We start from the raw sequence: 26,098 nt of genomic DNA, 5'->3' as shown, positions 1-26,098 counted from the left end.
TATATTTTAACAAATATTTTTTAGCCCTTGTATATTATTTGATTTAAAATATTCATTCTATAACATTTATTTAAATGATTACATATATATTTCTAGTTTTTTTAAATTCATCAATTCATATATTATATATTATGTATTTATCATTATTTTAAACTCGTTTTATACCATATTGTTCTTTTAATTTTCATTTTGTTTTGTACATCTTGTATTGATTATGTTATATTAGGCTTTGTATTATTGTGGCATATTATTGTGTCTATTGTTTTGTTTTGTTTTGTTGTGATGTATTGTTATATTATTATTTTCATTTTGGTATTGTTCTATCAATTATTCTCCCTACATGATTGAAATTGGGTTATATTTTTAGGTTAGTTATATTTAATTGTTTATTTTGTTAGTTGATTAAATAAGGCCATATTACCTTCATTCATCAAACATTGTATCTTATGTGTGTATTATGCCATGATCATCGTTTTCCTTTTGGCTTACGGAACGTCGTTTCATAATGTCCAACTCTTTAAAATTAATTATTTCATTTTGTTTCAAGTCAAATTAATATGTTTCAAGTTGGTTTTATGAATATTCATTTAAAAATTCTTTAAAACGAAGGCAATGTTCGATGTTTGGGAATTCGGGGAATCGTGCCCTATTGTGCTGGGTTGCAATTTCCTGTTTGTTCAAAATAATCGAATATTCCTTTAGAATTTCACTCATGTTTTAAAAATTCTTTAAAATGAAAGTAATGTTCGATGTTTGGGAATTCGGGGAATCGTGCCCTATCGTGCTGGGTTGCAATCTCCCGTTTGTTCAAAATAATCGAATATTGCTTTAGAAATATTTCACTCATGTCTTCTAAATCCTAAAATAAGGCAATGCTCAATGTTTAAAAATTCGAGGAATCATGCCCTACTGTGCTGGGTTTCGGTTTTTCGTTGGACTAAATAATTGGGCATCCTTTTGTAATTTTCAACATATAAACTTTTGGAAGTCAAAATTTATAGTGTTTTCGAGGGTACAAAGGATCGTGTCCTATCGTGCTGGATGTGATGCTGTATTCCTCTAAAACAAGAGAATTTTGACAACCAAATTGAGCCATTCAAATGCTTCAAAAGGAACCATATTTCAAAAATAGCTTTAAAACTTAGACATAAGGACAGTACTTAATCAATTTGGTACCAATTTTGGGCGTAGTGAGGGTGCTAATCCTTCTTCATACGTAACCGACTCCCGAACCCGTTTTCTCAAATTTATGTAGGCCAAAATTGGTTTAAATGGAATAAAATGGTTTATTAGGTGATCCAATCACACCTAAACAAAAAGGATTGGTGGCGACTCCATATCTCGTTTTCAAAGTCGATCCCCGTTTTTCTTCAAACCAAAAAAATGGTTTCGACAATGACCGTATCAGTAAGAGCCCCCACTTGCTCACCAATAAGCTTTGCCATGGAATTCATAGCATCAGGGAGTGACGCACGTGAATTTCCGTCAATTTTAAAACGTCCACGAATTGTCTAATTTGTTAGATCATTCAGCCGTTACTTTTTAAAGGACATGGTCTTGATGATAAAAATAGGGTGGATTTTCTTTGCTTGCTATCCTTCGCTACCTTAGTGTCTCAAAATCTAGATGTATCGTCTTCGGTATGCATGGAGATTATTAACATTGGTAAGTTTGAAGAGTCTAAAAATAATGGAACATTAAAGTAATGGTTTTTCAAATAGAAAATTTCAAGTCATAATCAAATGACATTACCATTGGAAAGAGATGAAAAATCATTTTAATCAATAATGAGGTAAAATTATGATATTCTTTTATGACACTTATCCAATTTATTGTACTAAATTTATTTTAAACTCACTTTTATTCACTTTTCCTATTTAATATGAAGTTATTATTTTTACTTTATGTTTTTTAATTACTAAAAATATGCAATTTATAACAATAAGTTCGTATTATTTATTATAATTTTTAATTGCTTAAGGAATTTGCAACTACGAAGTAATTAAGTACATCAGAAATCTAATGTTGATTGAAGATCATGACGAAGATGATAGATTGAGCAAGAGAATCAAGATAGAAGATAGAGATGAGAAAGATAGATTGAAGCATAAGATTAAAATAGAAAATTTAAATATACTGTAATATTATTAGTATTTTTTTAATTATATTTTATTTTAAATTTTCTAGAAGTTATATTTTTTAATTAATCTATATATACTTTTATTTTACATTATTTTTAGGAAGTTAAATTTTTTTAATTTGTCTTTAGTTTATTTTATATTTTTAATACATTTAAATGGTTTAATAATAACAATAATTGTTTCACTTATCATAATAAAGTATTACCATTTTGTTATAATTTAAGAAGTCAGGCCCGACCGTAGGGTAGTTTATGAGTTTAGTCGTCCAAGGCCTAGGGTTCGAAGGGATCTAAAAAAAATTTTTGTCCCGCTTTTAACATGGAAAAAGAATATTCCAACTTTTTAATTTTTCTAATTGACGCTTTATTGCAAACAAAAAGAAACGATGCCCCGATTTTCATATTTTATTGTATTACATTTTATAATTTTTTTTAAAAATAATACAACTTATTATTTTATTTAGGATCAAAAAATATCAAGATATAAGAAGCTTCCATCCTCCAAAAACAACCATTAAATCTATTCATATTTTTTTAATCTTTTATCACCTTCTCCAAAGTCCAACGACGACTCCTGGTCAATTGCACTAATTATCCAATCTAGATTCAGGGCCTAACATTGTATGTGTGTATACATAATTTAATTACGATTTGAATGTTTTCTATCTTTAGAATATTATTTATTTAATGATTTTTAATAAAATTACAAAATAAAAATGTATATATATTCTTATGCAACGCATATTATATCGAAAATTAGTATATAAAAATAAAAGATATTTTAAAATATTAAAATTACATGATTTTTTTATATAATACAGCTCTAAGTCATATTTTTTGTTATTATAACAATAAAAAGTCGCCTGAATTAATACTCAATTAGATTAATTAATTTTTGGTGTTGACTTTTTTGTTATTATAACAATAAAAAAATCGCTGAATTAATACTCAATCAGATTAATTGATTTTTTGGTGTCGAGTTCTTCACCCATTCTTCTTTCTTTATTGGTGTTTCTTTGTGCAAGGCACTTCCTAATCAAGGTTCACAATGTTTGTATTTTAAACACGTTTTGGAATACATAATTTTTTTTCCCAAGAAAAAAAATGCATGTAACACTTTGATTTTAAAAACCACGTAATCCAAGTGTAATCGTAAACCCTGGAGTATCATTTAATTATTAATTAAATATTTGAAAATAATAATTATTATTATTAATTAAACCCTGGAGAAAAAAAATATATAACGTTGGTATTGAACTAACCAAATACTTGTTTTCAACTCTGACCAAAACGCTCCATAAAATCAGTATATAAGCAATGGCATAGTAACCAGGGGAGGGCAGGGAGAAGAAAAACAACACATACACAGACAGCGGAATTAGATTAATTGAGAAAAACGCAATGGCTCAAAAGATGTTGATGATGGCGGTCCTTGTGATATTGGGGACGACGATGGCGACCGTTACAGTTGCAAGTCCGGCTTGTTTGCAGAGCTTGATGTCTTGTGCTCCTTACTTCAACAACACCGATGTCACACTGCCAGACGATTGCTGTAACCCTCTCCAACAAGCCGTCGCTACTGAACTTATTTGCCTTTGCAGCCTCTTCAACCTGCCTTCTTTGCTTAGTTCTTTTGACATCCCCTACGTTGGAGCTATTAGGATCGCCAGTCAGTGCGGTGTCGTTGATATAATCAGCGACTGCATCAGCGGTCAGTGTTCCTGGCCATCACCTCTTTATTTTCTTGTTTGGATGAAAAAAATTGGTTGATACATTAACCAGCTGCTACATTGGTTCCTACAAAGGGATTCAACCGATATTTCAATTTTTTTATTTAAAAAAATCTTAATTCAGCTGATGTTTCTCATCAAAATTATTAATCTTTTAGCATACCGTTTTTTTTTTTTTTTAAGTTTCAAAAATCCATCAACTCATGTTTTCTTGTTTATTGAAATAGCAAAATTAATCTGTTATTTTTTTAGCTTCTAAATAGTAAGATATGGTTGAATCATTCATAATGTTGATGAGAGACTAATTATTCATGTTTTGATTATGTCTTCTTGCTACAGCTCCTTCTCCTGCTCCTACACCATAAGGTAACAAACCATATCTTTATTTCTTTTTCGATTAAACTTTTTTATTCTTTTTCTTTGAAGGAAAAAAAGGAAAAAAAAAGTTATATATTTAACAAAAGAAGATTGTGATAAATTCTTAATTTCCATAATTATTATGAGATTAATCGGAGGGTAACTAGAAGTGTTCATGCGTCGGGCTGGACTCAACTAAAATTTCAAGTTTGGGCTAGGCCAAAAAAATTGGCCTAAAATTTTGCTCAAACTTAGACCCGGTCGACCTATATTAATTTTTATATAATTTTTAAAAATATATAATACATCAAAATAATAAAAATATTAAAATAAATATTCCCAACAAATTGAAAATAAATTTAAAAACTTGATTTGATTTATTCAAATTTAAATTCAATTTAATTTGATTGATCATAAAAATTAGAACTTGAGCTTAAAAATTATTTAAATCCAAAATGATATTGAAAAAAATATAAATTCAGTGTTAAATCTAAATAAAACTCAAACTTAAAATGATTCAAAATTTTTTTATGAAGAAAGATTGAAACTTAAATAATCTAAATCCAAAATAATTCATACCCAAGATAATATAAAATTTTAAAACTGAATTAATTTGACATTAATCAATCTAACTGAAAACCAATCCAATCCATCCAATTGAGGGGTTTAATTTAGATTCAAGTAAGGAATAAAAAATTTAAAAACAAGTTGAATGTTGGTTTAACTTTTTTAATTTAAAATTTTACTTCAAACATTTATCTTATTATAATTTATTATCGATAAAATATATAATTATATTAACTTTAAAAGCATATGATTATAACTTAAATAAGAAAATACAAAATTGAATTTTAGTATAAAATAAATATCCAAATTTATGAAATTACAAAAAACGACTGTTTTTTTATTTTTCTTCTTTTTATTTATTCAATTCTTCTTTCATAATGTTTGTTGTTTTTGGATTTTTTAATTGTAAGAAATAGTTTCTTTTTTTCATAATTTTTATCAAAGAGTAATTATTTATATTTTGGATTATGTTTTGTTGCACAGCTACTTCTTCCACATCTGCTCCACCCCTCACCAGGTATCAAAGCATATCTTTTAACTTTTTTTCAATAAGTATTTTTATTCTTTTTGTATTTTCATTTAGCATGAATTGAAAACCAAACTCAACTTATTCAATTTGATGAATTTAATTCAACTTGATTGATGATAAAAATCAATAATTCGATCATATATTAGTATTAGTATAAATCGTCTTTGCCCTAGTGTTAATTCATCGCAATTTTCTTCCCCATTTTTCATCTTAAAATTTACAGGAGGTGAAAGCGGAGGCGCTGACAAGATTGCTTTGTCAGGAATCATCACTTTGTTCTTATGTTTAGCATCTATAATTGTGTACTATGGTAACGTATTTCCTACATGAGCTAAAGTGGAATTTCATCTTAGACCAAATAATAAAGAGACCATTTAGATCTAGACATTTTGAGTTTGGATTATCTTGAGATTTTTATTGTCTGATTCTCTCTATATATTTATTTGTATGCTTGTTTGGTCAATGTTGTTAGCATATACGTTATTTATTCAATTAGTCTTATTATTGTTTTTGTCACTGTGAACATCAGTTTGGGTGTCCAAAGTTAAAACTACATATTTCTTTGCACTTTCGTTTCAATTTTGGCATACCTAAATCTGGTAACTTGATATATTATTATATATATTGTTTGTTCAACTTTATTCTTATCGGCGAAACTTAATTCACAATATAAAAGTGAATCTAAAGTTTTATATTAAAGATTAAAATTGAATTATATTATTTTAAGAGGTTAAATTTTATTTTTATTATAATATTAAATTATAATTTCATAAATTTTCACAAAAAGAATTAAAATACTAATTTATCATCCTTTAGAGGGTTAAAGTTCTTACGTACCCTTTAATGCGGATGTTGCATATATGCATCAACTTTGCACACCTAACAACATAATTGCCTTCTAAAGTAAATTTGCATATATGCATCAACTTACTAGCACCAATAAAGTTAAGGGACTCAGGACGTGATCTAATGGGTAAGTCTATTAACTTGGGATTAATTTGTCGACCCCTTACTTTTTTTTTTGTTTATTGCTTTTGTCATCCTTTTAATAGAATTATCCCTTTTCCTTCAAAGAAATAAAAAGTATACATTGTTGGGACCTAATGTGGTTAATTGCTTGGACTGCCTAAATTGAATGGAAATGTCTGATTGCAATGATCACTACAGCTTGGCACTACGAAATCTGTGTAAACAAAATAGTAAAGAATACAATAGTTTATTTATGCGATTCAGTTCCCTTACATCTACGAAGCCTATCTCAGTGAGGAATTCAACTATCTCCGATTCAAAATACAATATGTGAATTACACTCTATCACTTCCTAAGTATACAGATCTCAACTTTATACCTAAAAACTAAAACACTTACATCTAAATTCTCCCTTTGAGAATTAAGACATTAAACACTAAAAGTTTACACTTCAATTGCACGCACACAAAAATTTCCTTAATGAACAAATAAAGTTCTCTCAAGATGCTCTCATACATACCTAAACAATCCTCGTTATATATAAGTTTCTAGGGTTGCTAACATACAAGTGATTGAATACAAATGCAACCCCTTAAAATCAATAGCTATAAAATAAAAAAAAAAGCTATACAATAACAAAGTCAAATAAATCGTGATCTGATGGAGATTCAATCTTCAAGGTAAACTTCAATTTGATTTGGCACGATTCTCCATGATCTAAGGTTGCCTTCGATTGATTTGATCCAATCTAATCGTTATAAAGCAATGGATTAGTTTTCGTTGTTGGGCTTCAGTATCTCCAAAATATCAACATAGTTAATATCCCAAAGATTTTGATTTAATAAACTTCCAACACCAAATATGGAAAGTTTTGTTGCACTATTGTAATGATGAATTTTAGTGGCCACTACTAAATAACACTTAGAATGCTTCTCCACAACTTGCCTCAACATACTTTTAATGCCTTTTCCAAATAATTTCTCAATTTGATATTTTTCTAAAAGAATCGATATATAAATGTAATATTTTATTACAATTGCATAACCTGTAAAAAATATTTTATAAGTGTCAAAAATAACATATTTTAGCCACATTTTTAATGCATCTTTGGGTGATTATGTGGTGTTAATTGTGAATTATATACTTCGAATCCTTTAAATTCATGTTTTGAAGTTTAATAGAGTACTTGGGAGCAATAGGAGCGAAAAACGAGTGAAAATCAAAACATTGGAGCAGTTTGAAAGCTGCACATGGGCAATAGAGTTTCACACGGCCAGACCACACAGCCATGTGAACCACACAGTTGTGTGTCCAAGGTGTGTGGATTTTGGGAACCATGTGCGCTAACAACTAAAAGTTGTGATTTTTAGGTTTTTTGGCACTTTAAAAAGGTATAAATGATAAAATAAAAAAGGGAGGAAGGGAGTCGTCATAAAATAGCATGAAAATTACTCAAAGGTATAAATGATTTTCAAGGCTTCAGGTTTTCCTTTAATTTCTCCATATTTTGTACTTTCCTTTATTAGAGTGAAATCTCATTTTGCTTATGGTTTTTTTTTATCATCTTTTGAGTTTTTCCACGTAAAATTTGCATGTTTGATCTTCTCAATTTTATTATATTTACTTGTTTGTTACATATATATATATATGGGTTAATTCCCTACAATCGGGTTTTTGAAAGTTTTCGTGATTCCATTAATCCACTAACGGATTGTTAATATTAGAGGTGAGCATTCGATCGAGTCGAGTCGGATCGAGTCAAAAAATTTCGAGTTAGTCGAGTTGACGAATCTTATTTTAGTAACCGAACTCAATTTGAATTTTTTTTTAATCGGATCGAATCAAGTCAAAAAGTTTCGAGTCAAGTCGAGTCGAGTTAACGAATCCTATTATTTGTACTCAATGTTGCGCTTACATGAACCGATTATTTAACTAGAAAACAAAGTATAAAATTATTTAAGAACATAAACAATATAAGGGTTTTGCCTTTTAACTTTATTAGTAAACATTTATCAAAACAACATAGTTTTACCTTTTAACTTAATGGTTTTGACTTTTAACTTTAAAAAGGTAAACATTTATCAAAATGACGTAGTTTTGCCTTTTCTTATTTGGATTTTCGGATAACTTGAATTGTGTAATTCACATTCGAGTTAAACCGAAAAACTTATTTTTTTATTCGAGTTGACCCAAATAACTTGATTAACTCAAATAACTCGAACTATTTAATTCAAAATTTGAAAATTTTATCAAAATTTTCAAATCGAATCGGATTTTGCTCACCCCTAGCTAACATGGCATTTTTTTACTTTTGGCTAAAGCTAGAGACCACTCTATGATTAGTCTAAAACACTTTTTTAGTTTATTTACCAAAGAAAACCACTCTCCCATCCCGGTTTCCATTAATAGCAGTATCACCAGCCTCCTCAGTTAAATCAGCAAGTAAATCAAAACTTGATATGATTAGATTCCCCTTTTTCCCTTCTTTCTTTACAGCTAGTTTCCTTAGTATTTCTCCTTGTTTTTCTTTCTACCACCATCCCTTTACCATAATTTTCGTTGGCAACTAGCGCATTCACATTGGACTCTATTGTCTTCTTCTTCACCACTTGGTCCCCTTCTGGTCTAGCACCTTGTAGCATCCAACATATTTCCTTCAGATCATCTACTCAAAAGTGATCCGTACTCAACTCTTTGGATGGAGTTATCAATACAAATTTTAGATACCAATGGAACATTTAAATCAATGGCTAATAGTCATTCCTGCAAATTTGTTGCTAGTTGTAATATTTGTATTATAGTCAATCGTCACAATATTTTCGACTGTATCCCCTATGGCTTTTAGAATGCTTCTTTTTTATACATAGCTTGATAGTTTTGGCAATCTGAAGCATAATTTTTGGTTTATTTTCCTCCTGGAATCCAGTGATGGTTGTGGTTGTCAGTGAAGGGACGGTGGCCGGTGATGTTATAATTGTAGATGGGTTCATCGAAAATGGTGAGATCATGGTAATGATTCCCTCTTCTTAAAAGAGTATTCAAATGTTGATGATATTATTATTAAAATCTTTATATTGTAAATAAATAAATAAAGTGTTTAACAGTAACTATAGAGGTCACTAACTTTAACCAAAAGTCAAAAAGAATGTTAGGTGAGCAATCCCTTAATTGATGCTTATATGCACAAGCAGCATCAAAGAGTCAAAAATAATATATTTATACTTTAATTTTTAAAACTTTTAAAATTTTAATATATTTTAATCTCATAAATATTTATAATTCAATTCTAATTCTGAAAATTTACCCTCACCTATGTACTGTGAATCAAGTTTCACCAATAAACAAATAAGTGAACAAATGAAGAATATATAAATAATAATAATATAATATCAAGCTATCAGGTACGCCAAAGTTGAAACTTAACTACAAAGGAATGAGTAATTCAATTTTGGACACCCAAAATGATGCTGACAATGACATACAACAACAATAAAATTTACTGTGCTAACAATAATAATCAAATAAGTATACAAATACATAAGAGAGTATCAAACAATCAAAATCTCAAGATAAATCAAACTCGAAATGCCTAAATATGAATGATCTCTGTATTATTTACTCCGGTATAAAATCCTCATCAGCTCACCAACGTCCGAATGTCATCTTAGTACAACGCTATAGATGCTAAAAATAAGAACAAAGTGGTGATTCCGGTCAATACTATCCTATCAGCACCTCCACTTTCACCTGTAAAAATTTAGAAGCCAAAATGGAAAAAAAGAAATTAAGGATGAAGAACTAGGCAAAGATAGTTCATGCTAATACTAATATTTGACCTTTTTTTCATATTTTCATTTATAAATTAGACAACCCGATTGGGTTGGTTTTAGGTTTCACCAATTAAAGTTTGATTAATTTTGGGTTATAAAAGTTCTAAATTATTTCAAATTTAAATCAATTTCGAACTTTAATTTGTTTATTCTTGTCATCATCCGGATTTGTTCAAATTTAAATTCGAAGAATCAAGTCATTTTATATTATTTTTGCATCCTAAGAAAAAGAATAGAAAAGCTTAATCGAAAAAGAAATTAAAAATATGGTTTGTTACCTGGCGGGGGTGGAGCAGACGTGGGAGAAGTAGCTGTGTAACAAAACGTAATCCAAAATTTAAATAATTAGTATTTCAACAATTGAATATGAATAATAAAACCAATATAAATAATATTAAAAAAAATTACATATTTTGATCAAACCAATAATTAAATCAGTCAAACTATAAGTTCTTGATTTAACTAGTTTGATTAGATAGTCCAACAATAATCAAAAGCAATTAAAATTTTATAAATCAATAACTTGGTTCAATCACTTTTTTTTTACCGGTTTTGAGTAGTTTACTCAAATATCGGTTCAACCCCTTTGTTTAAACTCACCAAGTAGTCCTGCAACTTGGTTCAATTGCCAGTTTTTTGTTTCAGCTTTTAGCTTTCTACTGGTTTCGAGCAGTTCGCTCAAATATCATTTAAATTGATATACCAATCGATTTTTGATCTAACTAGTCGATTCCAGTTACTTTAAGATTGATGATGAAATAAAAAATAAAGTTATCAACCATTTTTTTTCATCCAAACAAAAACAGAGGTGATGGCTAGAAACACTAACCATTGTTGCAGGCGTTGAGACCTGTAGTGACACCACACTCACGAGCGATCCTAAGAGCTTCAGAGACGGAGACGTTAAAAGATGAAAGCAAAGTAGGGTCGTTAAAGAGGTTGCAAAGGCAAGTAAGTTGAGTATCCACGGCTTGTCTGATAGGATTACAGCAATCATCCTGCGGTTGTGCAGTGGCGTTGTTAAGGTAAGGAGCACAAGGCACCAGGCTCTGCGCACAAGTCTCTTGCGCAACCGTGAACGTTGCCATCATCGTCCCTAATATCACAAGGACCGCCATCATCATCATCTTTTGAGCCATTGCGTTTTTCTCAATTGTAATTCGACCCTGTTTGTATATGTGTTCTTTTGTTGTTGTTTTTCAGCCCTCCCCTGGCTGCCATGCTATTGCTTATATACCGATTTTGTGGAGAGTTTTGGTCAGAGTTTAAGACCAGTATTCGATTCAATAAGGACAGAGAAGGTAAATTTACGTACGTGCTCTTAATGGAGGTTGATCTCACGCTCCATAATTTCCCCTAATTGGTTTTATGAAGAAAGTTATAGAGATATAATTTTTATCTAATTAAAAATTAATTATTGATTTGATCATTAAGAATATTATTATTTATGTATATCATAAAAATATCGATGGATTCCATACTTTTGTGTATGATTATTACAAATACATGGTTAAATCAAATAAAAAAAGTATACTATTTTTTGGGGGTATAGAATTGAATTGTTTCACATGCATCGATGAGAGTGGCACATGTACAAATCTATTCAATCGTTTAGAGAGAAAAACCAAATTATTGGTCAAGCTTTTCAAATTCAATCCAGTCGGATGCAGAAATTTGTTAAAATAAAAAATTATTTTTTATTTGAGAGAACTGAATGATACTCCATAACTTAGGAAATATAATACGAGTAAAATTCGATTCGATTTAGAAAAATTAAAAATAAATTTAGATTTTGAGTTAATCGAATTGATTTATTCAAGTCAATTTGAATAAATGTGAATAAATAATTTGAGTTTCGAGTTCGAATCGAGTTGAATTTTATAATTCGAATAATAGATTAGTGTAAATACCCCTTTGGTCCTTGTCAATTTTGAAAATGAGCAAATTGGTTTATCTCTCAACAAAAATTACAAAAACAAAATTAAAATAATTTTTAAAATTCAAAATGTTTATAAAAATTCTAAAATTTATATTTTTAAAAAAAATTCTAAAGAATATATATCGAAAGGCTTTGAATCGATCGACAAGCCCAAGCCTAATACCTCGATTTCGAATGGCAATGCACCATGGACCCATATATATATATATCGTCCACTAATACATAACCAATTAATGTTTGAATAAAAGTTCTTTCCGGAAGCATCCTCTTTTGAGGACTCATAGAAATCCCTCGGGTGGTGCCACAATTTGTCCTATGTACAACAATGTGTTGAACTACTACACAAGTCTATGCATAAGATATCCAGCATCTAATGTTTGTACGGCAGTATCGACAACCCATTTTCAAACTCCGTAGCAAGAAATGATATATTCTGTTAAAGTCAGTCTCTTGCGTAAATTGTGGGTAAATCGAAAAATAATTTTAAAATTTAAAATATTTAGAAAATTTTTAAAATTTATATTTTTTAAAAAAATCTAAAGGATATATAAAGAAAGTTAAAATTTTTAAAAAATTAAAAATTAATTTTGAAACCTAAATAAGTTAATTAATTATTCAAGTTTATCAATTTTTTATTATTTTGCTTTTAAAATGTTTTCTAATATATATGGCTTCAAATTTATATGCTCTAATATAGAATTAGTTATATTGTAATAAGATTTTAATTTGACATGTTTCATTTGTTAATTTAACTCGAACAATTTCACTCAATTTGATTTGACTTAAATTTTATTTTACTTGACTTGATTCGAAAAAAATTTTAAATCGAATTAAAATGATAAAATATGACTCATCAACTCGAATTTTTTTAACTCGATCAATCAAATGCTCCCCTTAATTTGGATTACATGAATTTTCAAAATGAAAATATTACATGCATTTATTAGAAGACTTTGGAACAACTTAGAAAAATCAATCATATAAATTTTAATATTTTAAAATATCTTTTGATTTTATTTTATATATATATATATATATTTACAAAGTGTATGATTTTTTTCTTTATATATTTTTAAAATTTAGTGATCGAATTGGTGAGAGTTTGACATTTTCTTCTAATTTATTTTTCAATTCACATTAAGGATATTCTATTTTCAAGAAAAAATAACGTTCAATTTCTATTTTATTAAAAGGAGTATTGAAATAAATTACATAAAAAGGTTTCAAAAGATAATTTCTTTTAAGCTTTTAAATTTTAATTATTAAAAGTATAATTTGAACTTGTAAAATGAAATGATTTGCAATAAAATATAACCTTTGACTTAAAAATAATTATGTACTAGAGTAGTAGCATTTGGCTGGCCTCCCTATTTTATATCTTCCCAACTACTTCCATCTTTAACATAATTTAAATCAACAATTAGAAATAATTCCTGTTGGAATTAGCCTGGAAATTCTAAACCAACTACCCCAACATTCCTATTGATTATTACAATAAATATTTATACTTAGCTAAATTCAATTACATCTCTAATTAGATTTTTTAAGATATATTAACTCTCGACTAAGTATGAGAGGCAAAATCCCATTGAAAAATAATACTTTAATATTAACATACGAACATTTTAAAATTTTTATTGAAAGAGTCGGTGTTATAATTCTAATCCCTAATTAAAGAAAAATATAGGGACTGGGGGAGGCCTAACCAATAAAATGATCAAAAAAGGTGTGAACAGAAAGATAGGGTAGTCAATATTTGAAATTTCAATCCATTTATTGTTCTTAATTAATTCTATGCATATTTTTCTTTCTGTTTTTTTTCCATTATAATGCAACCAGAAACTGACAAATACACAACAATGCTTCTATATATGCGTAAGCTGAAAAGAATGTTGAACGTTTCCATTGCTTCGTCGATCACGGCTCTGTGCTAAATCATCGAGTTAACGCGTGAGACGATTTTGACTCATACTATACCTTGATTGGTGGGGAAACTAAATAAGGAATTCTTTGATCAATTTCTACTTCTCTTGGTGTATTGGTTATAGATGTTTATTTTACGGTTTATATTATGATTTCAAATTGTAAAATTATCTGCTAATAATATGTGCATGATAAATATATTATTACATGTATAATGTTGTCTTGCTATTATTTTTTACATATTATTGATCATGAGAAAATTAGTTAATGGACTTAACTGTTTCATTTACGTTAAAATTAAAATTTCGAAATTTAAAAATATGAATAATTTCGTTAGAGATCAATATATACCAAGTCTATAACTTTACATATAGTGTAATATTAATAATAAAATTTTATGATCAAAATTTTATAATTTGAAAAAATACAGAAACTAAAATGGATGAATTTAAAAATACAAAAATTAGATTTGATGAAATTAAAATCCGAACTTTTAAAAATTGAACCGAAAGGAATGTCTTCGTTATCCGAAGGCATGCAGGAGTCAAGAGAACAAGTCTTAATGTAAAATTAATCCAATCTTAAATCAATGGCCTTATTCGCAATGAGCAACTTAATCGCTTTCTTAATTACCTACCCATTAACAAAAAAATTAGTATTATGTTCTTTCCAAAAAAAAAAAATTAATATTATATTAACTATTTTTGTCATATTAACTATAAGTTAAACCAATCAAATTAATCCACGTTCGCTTACTTTATTTCTAGTCAATGACAATTAGCAAACGATACAAATAAGTTAAAAGGCAAACTAAAAATCTCACACCCATCTGTGAAATTAAAAATTAAAAACTTGTTACATTTAAATTAAAAAAGAATTATATATTAATAGTAATACGGATTTATTAGATTATTTTATTGAAAATTAATTAATTTAAAAGTTAAATTAATTAATTAATTAATTTTAGTAATGTCTGATTCAATATCTACTTTACGTTCTATAATATATTTTGACCATTCTGATTAATCTTGAATATAGTTACGGACCATACTACATTAAGTTGAGTCCATATAGAATTGACTTGATTATAATAGAGTTTTTCAACCCTTTAAAAAATGTAATTAAAATTTCTCTTGTATTATTCATTTCATTATTAGTGAATTTTTCTTCCTTTATATCCATGGTTTTTTCTCGAAATAATTTCCGTGTAAAACTTAATAAAACTATAACTTTTGCCAATTTTATGGAATCTAAATAATATGGGAAAATGTCGTATGATTAATTAACTTGAATTCCCAAAAGAATTACTAGAAGCTTACAAAATTAAATAAAAAAAATAGGATAGAGGCCACGTTTTGCTTTTTCTTCACAGGTTTTTTCTTTCTAATTGGTGAATTTCGTCTAGAACCCAGTCAACGTCAATGATAGAAATCAAAACGAACAAGTAAATAAATATCTTATTTTCTTTTTCTAATTTTCATCTTTTGGTTTTATCACAAATAAATTAATTAGTGAATGAATAAAAATAAAAGAAAAGTAGCCGAAAACATTGATCTAACAAATGAAAGTAGACCACAATAATATAGTTTATGTTTTTTCTTGCAATTCAATCTATTGTTTGTTGTTCTTAGTGTTGACAATTTAATTTATATAATGTTTGAAGTTTCTATTTTTTGTTCTAGAATTCTTATGATTTGGGGTTTAGTTTAATTTTTAAATAATTTTATAAAAATTATTAGTATTCTGGATGTTATCTTTATTATACACTGTCGATAAAATATGATAATTTAATTCATGCTGTTATTGTTGCAACAATTTGAAAGTTGTGTGTTTGAATATGATTAAACACGAAACACCCTATAATTTTATTTTATAATATAAGTGACATTGATTCAATTAATGAAATCATTTGAATAATTTTTTTAAAAATAATATAATTTATTTTATAAAGTGAGGATATTTCTTTCTTTTCAAACTAGATTGATATCTAATTAATCCGTAATACTAATTTAGTCAGAAAATTAAATTAAATTCCTGATTGGTAAAGGTTTTTCTCTTGTAGTATGAAAATAAAAATACAAAATGAAGTGGAATACAAAAGGCCCATTTATGCTCTATGTGGAGAATAATGGTCCAAATGAGAGCTAAAAATCCATCAGATGGGCCATTGTTCCAGCCATAATCCAACAATGCACGGCCCATTATTCTAGTCAAATAGTAAAGGATTGGTTTAATAACATATAGTACCTGAACTTGATATTTTTTTTTCTAATTTGGCACTTAAATATTTTTTGGGTTCAATTTGGTATCTAAACTTGTTAAATATTATACAAATTATTCCAAAACCCTAATAATGTAAGAAAATTAGTGTTATGCTACAAAAATATCATCAGTATTAAAGGAAATTCATGTTAAAATTTATGCATTGAATTATGCTTAATGAATTAATATTAAATAAGAAAACAAGAGTTTTAAAACCCCAAAACAAAAAAAAAATCATTATTTTAAATTAATAAAATTAAATAAATAAATTAAACAAAAAGTAATTAAATATTTAAAGTACAAGAAAGAAATGTCATGTCATCTCATGGTGATTAATGTTCGCTAGCTATTAATTTGTTTTCGTTTGTTTTCTAAAAGTTTCCGTAATCTATTTATTTTTGAAAAAAGTTAGTATTTACTAACGTCTTTCTCTTTTTATTATATTTCTATGAATTGAGAAGAAAAAATGAAAATACCCAAAAAAAAATATTCATTTCCTCCTTTCCCTTTTTCGTTTTTCTAATTTTTCTTATGACTCGTTTATGGATGAAACTACCCAAAGAAATGATATTTATTATGTAATCCCATTGACGTAAGTTTTTGTAGTCGAAAAACCTTCTTCCATGACTGTTATTGGACCAATACGTTCTTACCTCAGCTAGAGATCCACAATAGTATACTTGAATGACATTAGTTACATCCAAATTTCCTTTTTCTTCTTGATTTTGAGTTAACTTGAAACAAATGAAAAAGCTTTAGCTTAGTAAAACATTTAGGGTTGTAATATTAAATAGAAATAAAAGGGTTTAAACAATATACACATAACATAAAATTTATATTCTTAAGTGAAAATATGTGAAAATCTACAAAATTAACTAGAAATTCATGTGAAAAAAATTCACATAAACCTTCTATTAAAGATTTAACAAAAGTGTGATTAAACGATCCAACATTAATAATATTAATAATGAAATTAAAATTTTTATAGTTAAATAATAAAAATAAAGACAAATTAATAATTGAGTTAAGTTTCGCTTTTGAAATTAAGACTATAATTTAATAATGGCTAATGCAATAAAAAATTTAAAAAAAAAAGGGTGTCCACCAAATCTAGTGATGAAGATGAGAGTGGTTAAAAGAAGTTTGAAAACTGAAAAGCCATTGCGAATGAGATACTAATGGCATCCCTTTAATGGAAAGGCAGGCCACCGAATCCCATTATGATTTTACCTAAATTTTCACCTCAGTTAACGCCGTTCCTTTTCTTTCTTTGTTTCTCCTTTTCCATGCAAATCTTCAACCTCAAAAAGTTGAAAGACATCTTCTTTTCTCCTGTCCCTTAAGCTTATCTCTTTCTTTTTTAGTTTACAAGGTTAAATTTTTTTAGTAGTGATTGTACTTTGTGAAAGTTATAGATTTAATTCTTATACTTCTCGAATTTAAAATTTTTTGTATTTCTAGACTCAAACAGTTACAGTTAAATTTGTTCGGTTAAATTCAATTATTAGTCATGTATTATGTGTATTGTTGTTGTTAGAATCAAGTGACCCGAATTCTTATTTAAATAAAATACGATGGAAAATAAAATAAAAGTAAAATCCATATAGAACTAGACTTCTTTTATTTTATTTTAGAATAAGGTTTTTTAAACATTATTAAACTCCATCTATTTTATATTTATTAGGATAAGGTGTTTCAATCCTACTAGAATATGGCTTTACAAGCCTATAAATAGACATAGTCTATTCCTCTTGTATTGATTCAAATTTTCGACATAGTGAATTTTCTTCTCCTCTACCCGTGGTTTTTTCCCGAAAGGGTTTTCACGTAAAATTTGTGTGTTCTTTATTTTTTTTATTTTATTTTATTTTTCACAAATTGGTATCAGAGCTTCCGGGTTGTTCATCTCAATCACAGTAATGGCGTCTTTGAAGTATGAAATTCCGCTGTTGGATCGCAACACTAGATTTGCATTGTGGCAGATTAAGATGCAAGCAGTTCTTGTGCAGACGGATCTGGAGGATGTCCTGCTAGGGATAGATAAGATGCCTTCCACATTAATAGATATAGAGAATAAGCGTAAGGATCGAAAGGCGTTAACACAATTACATCTATATTTGTCCAACGAAATTTTGCAGGATGTGATGAAAGAGAAAACTGCCGCTGCATTATGGAAGAGGCTAGAACAAATATGTATGTCGAAAACTCTAACAAGCAAGTTACATATGAAGCAGCATCTTTATGCTCATCGTTTGGAAGAAGGTGCGTCTGTACATGAACACTTAACAGTGTTTAAAGAAATTCTCTCAAACTTGGAGGCCATGGAGGTTCAGTATGATAAGGAAGATCTAGGGTTGATTCTAGTTTGTTCGTTGCCCCTGTCTTATTCAACCTTTAGAGACACGATTTTATATAGCCGCGAGTCTCTTACAGTTGATGAGGTTTATGATTCTTTAACCTCGTATGATAAGATGAAACATCTTGTAGTTAAACCCGACTCTCAGGGAGAGGGTCTCATTGTTCGTGGGAGACAAGATCGGAATGCTGATGATGATCGTGGTATGACACAGGAACGGAATCTTCGTGGTAAATCTAAGGGTAGATCGAAGTCTTCAAATAGAGGTAAAACTTGTAACTTCTGCAAGAAGAAAGGGCACATTAAATCTGAGTGCTATAAGCTACAAAATAAGATTAAAAGGGAGGCTGCGAATCAAAAGGGAAAACAACCAGAAAATTCTTGTGAAGCTAATGTTGTAGAAGACTACAGCGATGGTGAACTTCTAGTATTTTCTGTCAATGATTCTAAAGTAAGTGAGGAGTGGATACTTGATTCAGGCTGTACCTTCCACATGAGTCCCAATCGGGATTGTTTTACAACTTATGAAACAGTGTCTGAAGGTGTTGTTTTGATAGGAAATAATACTTCGTGTAATATCGCAGGTGTTGGAACAATTAAAGTTAAGATGTTTGATGGAGTTGTCAGAACACTTAGTGACGTACGGCATGTTCCAGAATTGAAAACAAATTTAATTTCGTTGAGTACTCTTGATTCAAAAGGGTACAGATACACAGTTGAAAGTGGGGTTTTAAAGATTCTCAAAGGGTCCCTTGTTGTGATGAAAGGGTAGAGAAAAATTGCCAAGTTATATGTTTTGCAGGGTTCTACTATTACTGGTGATGCAGCTGTCACTTCCTCTTCCTTGTCAGATGATGATATTACTAAAATTTGGCATATGCGTGAGAATGGCATGGCAGAATTTAGCAAAAGAGGACTTCTTGATGGGGCAAGGAATTTGCAAACTGAATTTCTGTGAGCATTGTGTTTTTGGGAAGAAAAAGAGAGTTCGATTCACTAGAGGAATCCATAACACGAAGGGAACGTTGGAGTATATTCATTCTGATCTGTGGGGGCCATCTAGAGTGCCTTCGAGAAGTGGAGCTAATTATATGCTAACCTTTATTGATGGTTCTTCTAGAAAAGTTTGGGCGTTCTTCCTGAAGCAGAAAAGCGATGTGTTTTCCGCATTTAAGTCTTGGAAAATTATGATTGAAAAAACAGACGGGAAAACAGATAAAATACCTTCCGTACAGACAATGGCTTAGAGTTCTGTTCTGATGAGTTTAATAGATTGTGCAAGTCAGAAGGGATCATGAGACACTTGACAGTTCGTCATACTCCACAGCAAAATTGCGTTGCAGAACGAATGAACAGAGCGATCATAGAGAAGGTTTGATGTATGTTGTCAAATGCCAACTTATCGAAGTCATTTTGGGCAGAAGCAGCCTCTACTGCATGTTTTTTTATCAACCGATCTCCATCCATTGCCATTGAGAAAAAGACTCCACAAGAGGTATGGTCTGGTAATCCTGCTAATTATTTTGATTTAAAGATTTTTGGGTGTCCTGCGTATGCTCATGTTGATAATGGAAAATTGGAACCGAGATCCATTAAATGCGTTTTTTTTTTGTTATAAAGCTGGTGTAAAAGGGTATAAGTTATGGTGTCCTAAATATAGAAAAGTTGTGATTAGCAGAGATGTTGTTTTTGATGAAACTGCTATGCTACCTAACTTATCTCTTAAATACTCTTCCAATAAAGAAAACCAAAAGTAGGTGGAGCATCAGATTAATACAGAGTCAACTCCTCAAGCTATAACAAAAATTGAAAATAGAGTTGCTTTTTCACCACAATACTCTATCGCCAAAAATAGAGCTAGAAGAGAAATTAAACCTCCAAAGAAGTATGCCAAAGCTAATTTAGTTGCTTATGCTTTAAATGTGGCTGAAGGTATAGATGTGAATCAAGAGCCATCTAATTATTCTGAGGCGGTTAGCTGTGAAAACTCAGAAAAGTGGATGTTTGCTATGTAAGAAGAGATGGAATCACTCCACAAAAATAGAACATGAGACCTTGTGAAACTTCCTAAAGGTAAAAAGGTTGTTCGTTGTAAATGGGTGTTTAAAAAGAAAGAAGGGACTCCAGGAGTTGAAGAACCCAGATATAAAGCAAGGCTTGTTGCAAAGGGTTAGAGTCAAATTCCAGGAGTGGACTTCACAGATGTGTTCTCTCTAGTTGTTAAGCATAGTTCGATTCGAGCTTTGCTTGGTATTGTGGCCATACATGATTTGGAGCTTGAGCAGTTAGATGTAAAAACTGTATTTCTGCATGGAGAACTTAAGGAGGATATTTACATGGAACAACCAGAGGGTTTTATAGTCTCAGAAAAAGAGGACTATGTTTGCTTGCTGAGAAAGTCCCTTTACGGTTTGAAACAGTCACCAAGACAGTGGTACAAAAAGTTTGATTTCTTTATGACTTCTCATGATTTCAAAAGAAGTAGTTTAGACAGTTGTGTTTACTTTAAGAAAAAGCGGTGATGGTTCTTTGTGTATCTACTTCTTTATGTTGATGACATGTTGATAGCAAAGCAAAAGATAAAGGAGAGATAAGAAAGGTCAAAGCCCAACTAAGTGAAGAATTTGAGATGAAAGATTTAGGACCAGCAAAGAAAATACTTGGTATGGAGATTCTCAGAGATAGAAAAGCAAGAAAATTGTACCTAAGTTAGAAGGGGTACATTGAGAAAGTTCTTTGCAGATTCAATATGCAGAGTGCTAAGCCTGTTAGTACTCCTTTAGCAGCTCATTTCAAACTTTCATCGGCTTTGTCTCCATAATCAGATGATGAGATTGGGTACATGTCACATGTTCCATACTCTAGTGCAGTGGGATCTCCCATGTATGCTATGGTTTGTTTACGTCCAAATTTATCATATAGTCAATGCAATTAGCAGATATATGGAGAATCCCGGTAAAGAACACTGGAAAACAGTTCAGTAGATTTTAAGATACTTACGAGGTACTACTGATGTTTGCTTACAGTTTGGAAGAACTAGAGATGGAGTCATTGGGTATGTTGATGCTGATTTTGCTGGAGACCTTGATAGAAGAAGATCTCTCACAGGTTATCTCTTTACAATCGAAGGTTGTGTAATCAGTTGGAAAGCCACTTTGCAATCTACAGTTGCTTTGTCTACCACTGAAGCTGAGTACATGGCGATTACTGAGGCTTGTAAAGAAGCTATTTGGTTGAAGGGACTTTTTAGTGAACTCAATGAAGACCTTCAAATTAGCACAGTATTTTGTGACAGTCAGAGTGCCATCTTTCTAACAAAAGATCAAATGTTTCATGAGAGAACAAAACACATTGATATTCGGTATCATTTTGTTCGTGATATTATTGCTCGTGGTGATATTGTTGTGAGCAAAATTAGTACTCATGAAAATGCTGCAGATATGATGACTAAGTCACTTCCTATAACCAATGTCGAAACCATTTTCAAATCGAGTTTTGGAAAATGGGAATCGATTTTAAAAACAAAAATGGGAGTCGCCACCAATCTTTTTAGGTGTGATTGGATCACCTTTAAAACATTTTGTTTCAAAATCATTAGTTTTGGTCCACGAGATAAAAGAACGAGTTTGGAAGTCGGTTATGTACGAGGAAGGATTAGCACCCTCGTAACGCCCAAAATTGGTACCTAATTGATTATCTAATGTCTTTAATGTCGGCAATTCAAAAAGTTTTAAGATGTAATCCTCTTTAAATTAGTATAGTTTGATTTTTTTGTAAATTAAAGTTCATTCGTATCAAAGTATTGACACTAAATTGGCTTTTTAGAAATCTCTATCTCGAAACAACAAAACGCTACATCCAATAAGTTAGAACATATTATTTTGCAATTCCAAGACAGTAGCTCACGTTTTGCAAACATTTAAAAACTTAAGAAGGGTACTTGATTATTCGAACTTAACGAGAAAAGTTGCAACCCAATAAGTTAGGGCACTACTTTCTCGAAATTTCCAAACACCAAGCATTGCCTTTGTATTTTTTAAAACTTTGGGCCTTATTTTTTAAAAAAGATGTGTGGGGAATTATATTGTACTATAAATCATACATAGTAACATGTTATTGAAGTAAATAAATAATACATGCATTTTAACAAAATGATAGCAATAATATGAAGATCGCATTAGATGCATAAAAATTATATATACATGGCAAATATTAACAATATGCATACAAAGATATATATAGCATGTATTGAGAATGAATAAACAAAATATACAAATATACAAGGTAATAATTAAATAATGCATGATATATATAAGAAAGCAATAATAATGTATGGCATACAAAAGAGCAATATAATATCATTGTATATGTTCATGAAATGTAATATCAAATAATAAATATAAAATAATGCATGATATATGCAATATAAAAAATGGAATAAATTATTGTCAACAAAGTATACAAATAACACAAATAAAGACCTAAATTTTAATAATAATTTTAAAATAGTATTTGCTTTATAATATATAATATAATAACAATATATTTATAAGAGAATAATAATTATATAAAAATATATAAAATAAAAGTAGGTAAAAGGATTTATAAAATAATACATAACATAAAACATCATTTTAAAATAAAATAATACATAATTAACAATTTAATATATATATATATATATAATATGAGTTTAAAATGTAATTTAATAATAATAATTTACAAATTTTAACTAATATATATACAATATAAACATAAATAATATAATTGGTAATATGTAATATACATATATATAAAAATAATAAGTAATATAAAAATAATACATAATAAATATTGTATAATAAAAATATATGGGAAATAATATAATAAATATAGCGTAAAATAATGAAAGTTTATATGTAAAAATAATATGTATAAATAAATATATAATATATGAAAAAATATAATAATACATATGAAAAATAATAATAATTTTGAGAAAATTAATATATAAATTATAATACATATAAAAATAACACTTATAAAATAATCTTATAGAAGTAAAATTAAAATAAAACAAATAATAAAATATATATAGAGAGAATAATAAAATAAATATAGGACTAAATTTAGAGTTTAGCAAAATTACGGGCAAATTTTGAAAAGAATAAAAACTGAAATAAGGCCCTACTTAAAAGCAGCATAAAATTAGAGGTACTCATTGGGCAAATTGCCCTATTTCCCAAAAGCAATGAAGTTTTCGAATACAATTTAACAACTATCAGGACCAAATTAAAACTAAAATAAAATAATAGGGCCAAATCATAAATAAAATAAAGTTTAATTGTAAACACAAAAGGGTAAAAGGACAGATTGGGAAATTAACCCAATTTTAAAAATGCTGTTGATCCTCCCGGGTAATCGGGTCAACGCGGATCACAGGGTCGCAAAAGCAGCGTCGTTTGTTCAAGTTATATAAGCTACCTTCTCAACTTAAGGTTCATTTGAACCCCGATTTTGAAAACAAAAACTAAAAAATTCTCTCTGAAAGAGAGAGAAGAAGGGAGCTCCGGGCTCTGGCCTTCGTACGCCACGCGCCGATCCACGCGCCCACGCACCGCCCTAAGGGCCACCGTGTATAGAGATCGGAGGGTTTTAAAACCCTCGTCTCTTTAGATCCAAAACAGGTAGTTCTTCTCCTTTTCAAATACCCTTAGTATTTTACTAAACAATTCATATATATGCGCTAAAAAAAATAGAGAATAAGTCACTCGGTTATCACCTTTGAAACTGCTTGTATTTGTTTTTTATTTCTGTCTCTGTGTTCTTTTTTTTACAAGGGTTACAAAGGGCTTTTTATAGCCACTGATTTGTTACATAAGGAAAGAAATCTTCGATTTCTTTCTATTTCTTGTCTACTGTATCTTTGACCATTATCTGCTGAGTTTCCTTTTCCATTTTGCAGGTATCCCGACGATCTCGGCGTTAATGGTGGTACCAAGGCCAGAGGGGAGGCCTGAGATCGCGGTGCTGGACGGTCGCGAGGGGGACGAACGCATTGATGACGCGTCATGTGCATTGATGGCCTCGATCTCGGGAGTTGAGTGGCGCTCCCAAAGCTTCCAGAAGTTGCTGCTTGTATGTAGGAGAGAGCTAGGGTTAGAAACCCTAGTGATGATGTTAGGTTTTGGGCCTCCGAGAGCTTGGGTCAATTGGGTCTAGTTTAGGTGCGGGCACTGCGGGTATTGGGTGCGTGTATTTGGGTAGGATGTAACAATGGGCTGCTGGTTTTAACATTTGTAAAAGGACTGTAAAGACTTTTATTATTATTTTGGATATATTGGATTATGCCTTGGCTTTCAATGGGCCAGGCAAAATTGAGGTATTACAACCAAGTTTGAGCATTGCTTAGACTTGGTTGGTGTTTATTGTTGAAGTTAAACCCTTAAGGGGTTTTATGGAAAAGGTGGAGAACTTGTTCGCAATGAAGAACTTGTTCATTGAGAATTTGTGTCAAGGTGGAGATTGTTAGAATTAAGTGACCCGAATTCTTATTTAAATGAAATACGATGGAAAATAAAATAAAAGTAAAATCCATATAAAACTAGACTTCTTTTATTTTATTTTAGAATAAGGTTTTTTAAACCTTATTAAACTCCATCTATTTTATATTTATTAGGATAAGGTGTTTCAATACTACTAGAATATGGCTTTACAAGCCTATAAATAGACATAATCTATTCCTCTTGTATTGATTCAAATTTTCGACATAGTGAATTTTCTTCTCCTCTGCCTGTGGTTTTTTCCCGAAAGGGTTTCCACGTAAAATTTGTGTGTTCTTTATTTTATTTTATTTTATTTATTTTATTTATTTTATTTATTTTATTTTATTTTTCACAATTGTAGATTTAATCCATTTCTTTAATTAGATCATTCTAAGTCCTTATACTTTTTAAATTCTAAAATTTTAGTCTTGATGCAAATGGCAATCATTAATTTAATTTAATTTTAGTGAGTAATATGTGGAAATAATAAGTTGATATGTCATCAAATATATGATAATATGTTTGCCACATTAAGTTTTGGAAATATGAGAACTTAATATCGTTTGGTGAGAATTAAAATTTTAAAGTTCGAAAAATCCAAGAACTAAAAATAACCGAATTAAAATATAAAGACTAAATTCACAACTCTCATAAAATATAAAGACTAAAAGGTATTTACCTGACATTTGCAAGCTCAATCTCTTGGTCGACTAAAGAAAATCTTTACGACTGAGATCTGCAAGAAAACTAGTCTTTAGATTAAAAATCGAAATGATTGATGTTAACTTAAAATAATATGAAACTAAACTCGAAAAAATTTAAATTAAAAATCATTTAAACTTTAAATTTAAATTCATCTAATTTACATATCTATTTGCAAATGTGATTGTACAAACTTTTAAAAATATATATAAAAATAAGTATTTAGAATAAAAAATTTCATGAAAGGCATGCATGAAAAGATTACAAGTC

The 26,098-nt window shown here is 29.4% G+C and overlaps 2 protein-coding genes and 1 long non-coding RNA gene across 3 annotated transcripts; 2 read left to right on the top strand and 1 right to left on the bottom strand.

Moving 5' to 3' along the window:
- Positions 1-3,541: 3,541 nt before the first annotated feature.
- On the top strand, positions 3,542-4,235 carry LOC108481783 (non-specific lipid transfer protein GPI-anchored 9-like). Its single transcript, XM_017784864.1, has 2 exons — positions 3,542-3,851; positions 4,210-4,235. Exons 1-2 carry the CDS (start codon positions 3,542-3,544, stop codon positions 4,233-4,235), a joined length of 336 nt encoding a protein of 111 aa, XP_017640353.1.
- A 1,037-nt stretch (positions 4,236-5,272) lies between these two features.
- On the top strand, positions 5,273-5,708 carry LOC108482210 (uncharacterized). The gene is made up of 2 exons (XR_001870850.2): positions 5,273-5,311; positions 5,547-5,708. It is a non-coding gene; the product is annotated as an uncharacterized LOC108482210 (long non-coding RNA).
- Positions 5,709-9,704: 3,996 nt separating this feature from the next.
- LOC108482114 (non-specific lipid transfer protein GPI-anchored 7-like) lies at positions 9,705-11,444 on the bottom strand. The gene is made up of 3 exons (XM_017785222.2): positions 10,952-11,444; positions 10,401-10,433; positions 9,705-10,039 (listed from the first exon to the last, which is right to left on the bottom strand). Exons 1-3 carry the CDS (start codon positions 11,259-11,261, stop codon positions 9,957-9,959), a joined length of 426 nt encoding a protein of 141 aa, XP_017640711.1. The 5' UTR covers positions 11,262-11,444; the 3' UTR covers positions 9,705-9,956.
- Positions 11,445-26,098: the final 14,654 nt, after the last annotated feature.

This window comes from Gossypium arboreum, chromosome 1 (genome assembly GCF_025698485.1).
Source record: "Gossypium arboreum isolate Shixiya-1 chromosome 1, ASM2569848v2, whole genome shotgun sequence".
Taxonomy (NCBI): domain Eukaryota; kingdom Viridiplantae; phylum Streptophyta; class Magnoliopsida; order Malvales; family Malvaceae; genus Gossypium; species Gossypium arboreum.
The sequence above is the reverse complement of the archived record's forward strand: the minus strand, read 5'-3'. Positions and strand labels throughout refer to the sequence as shown.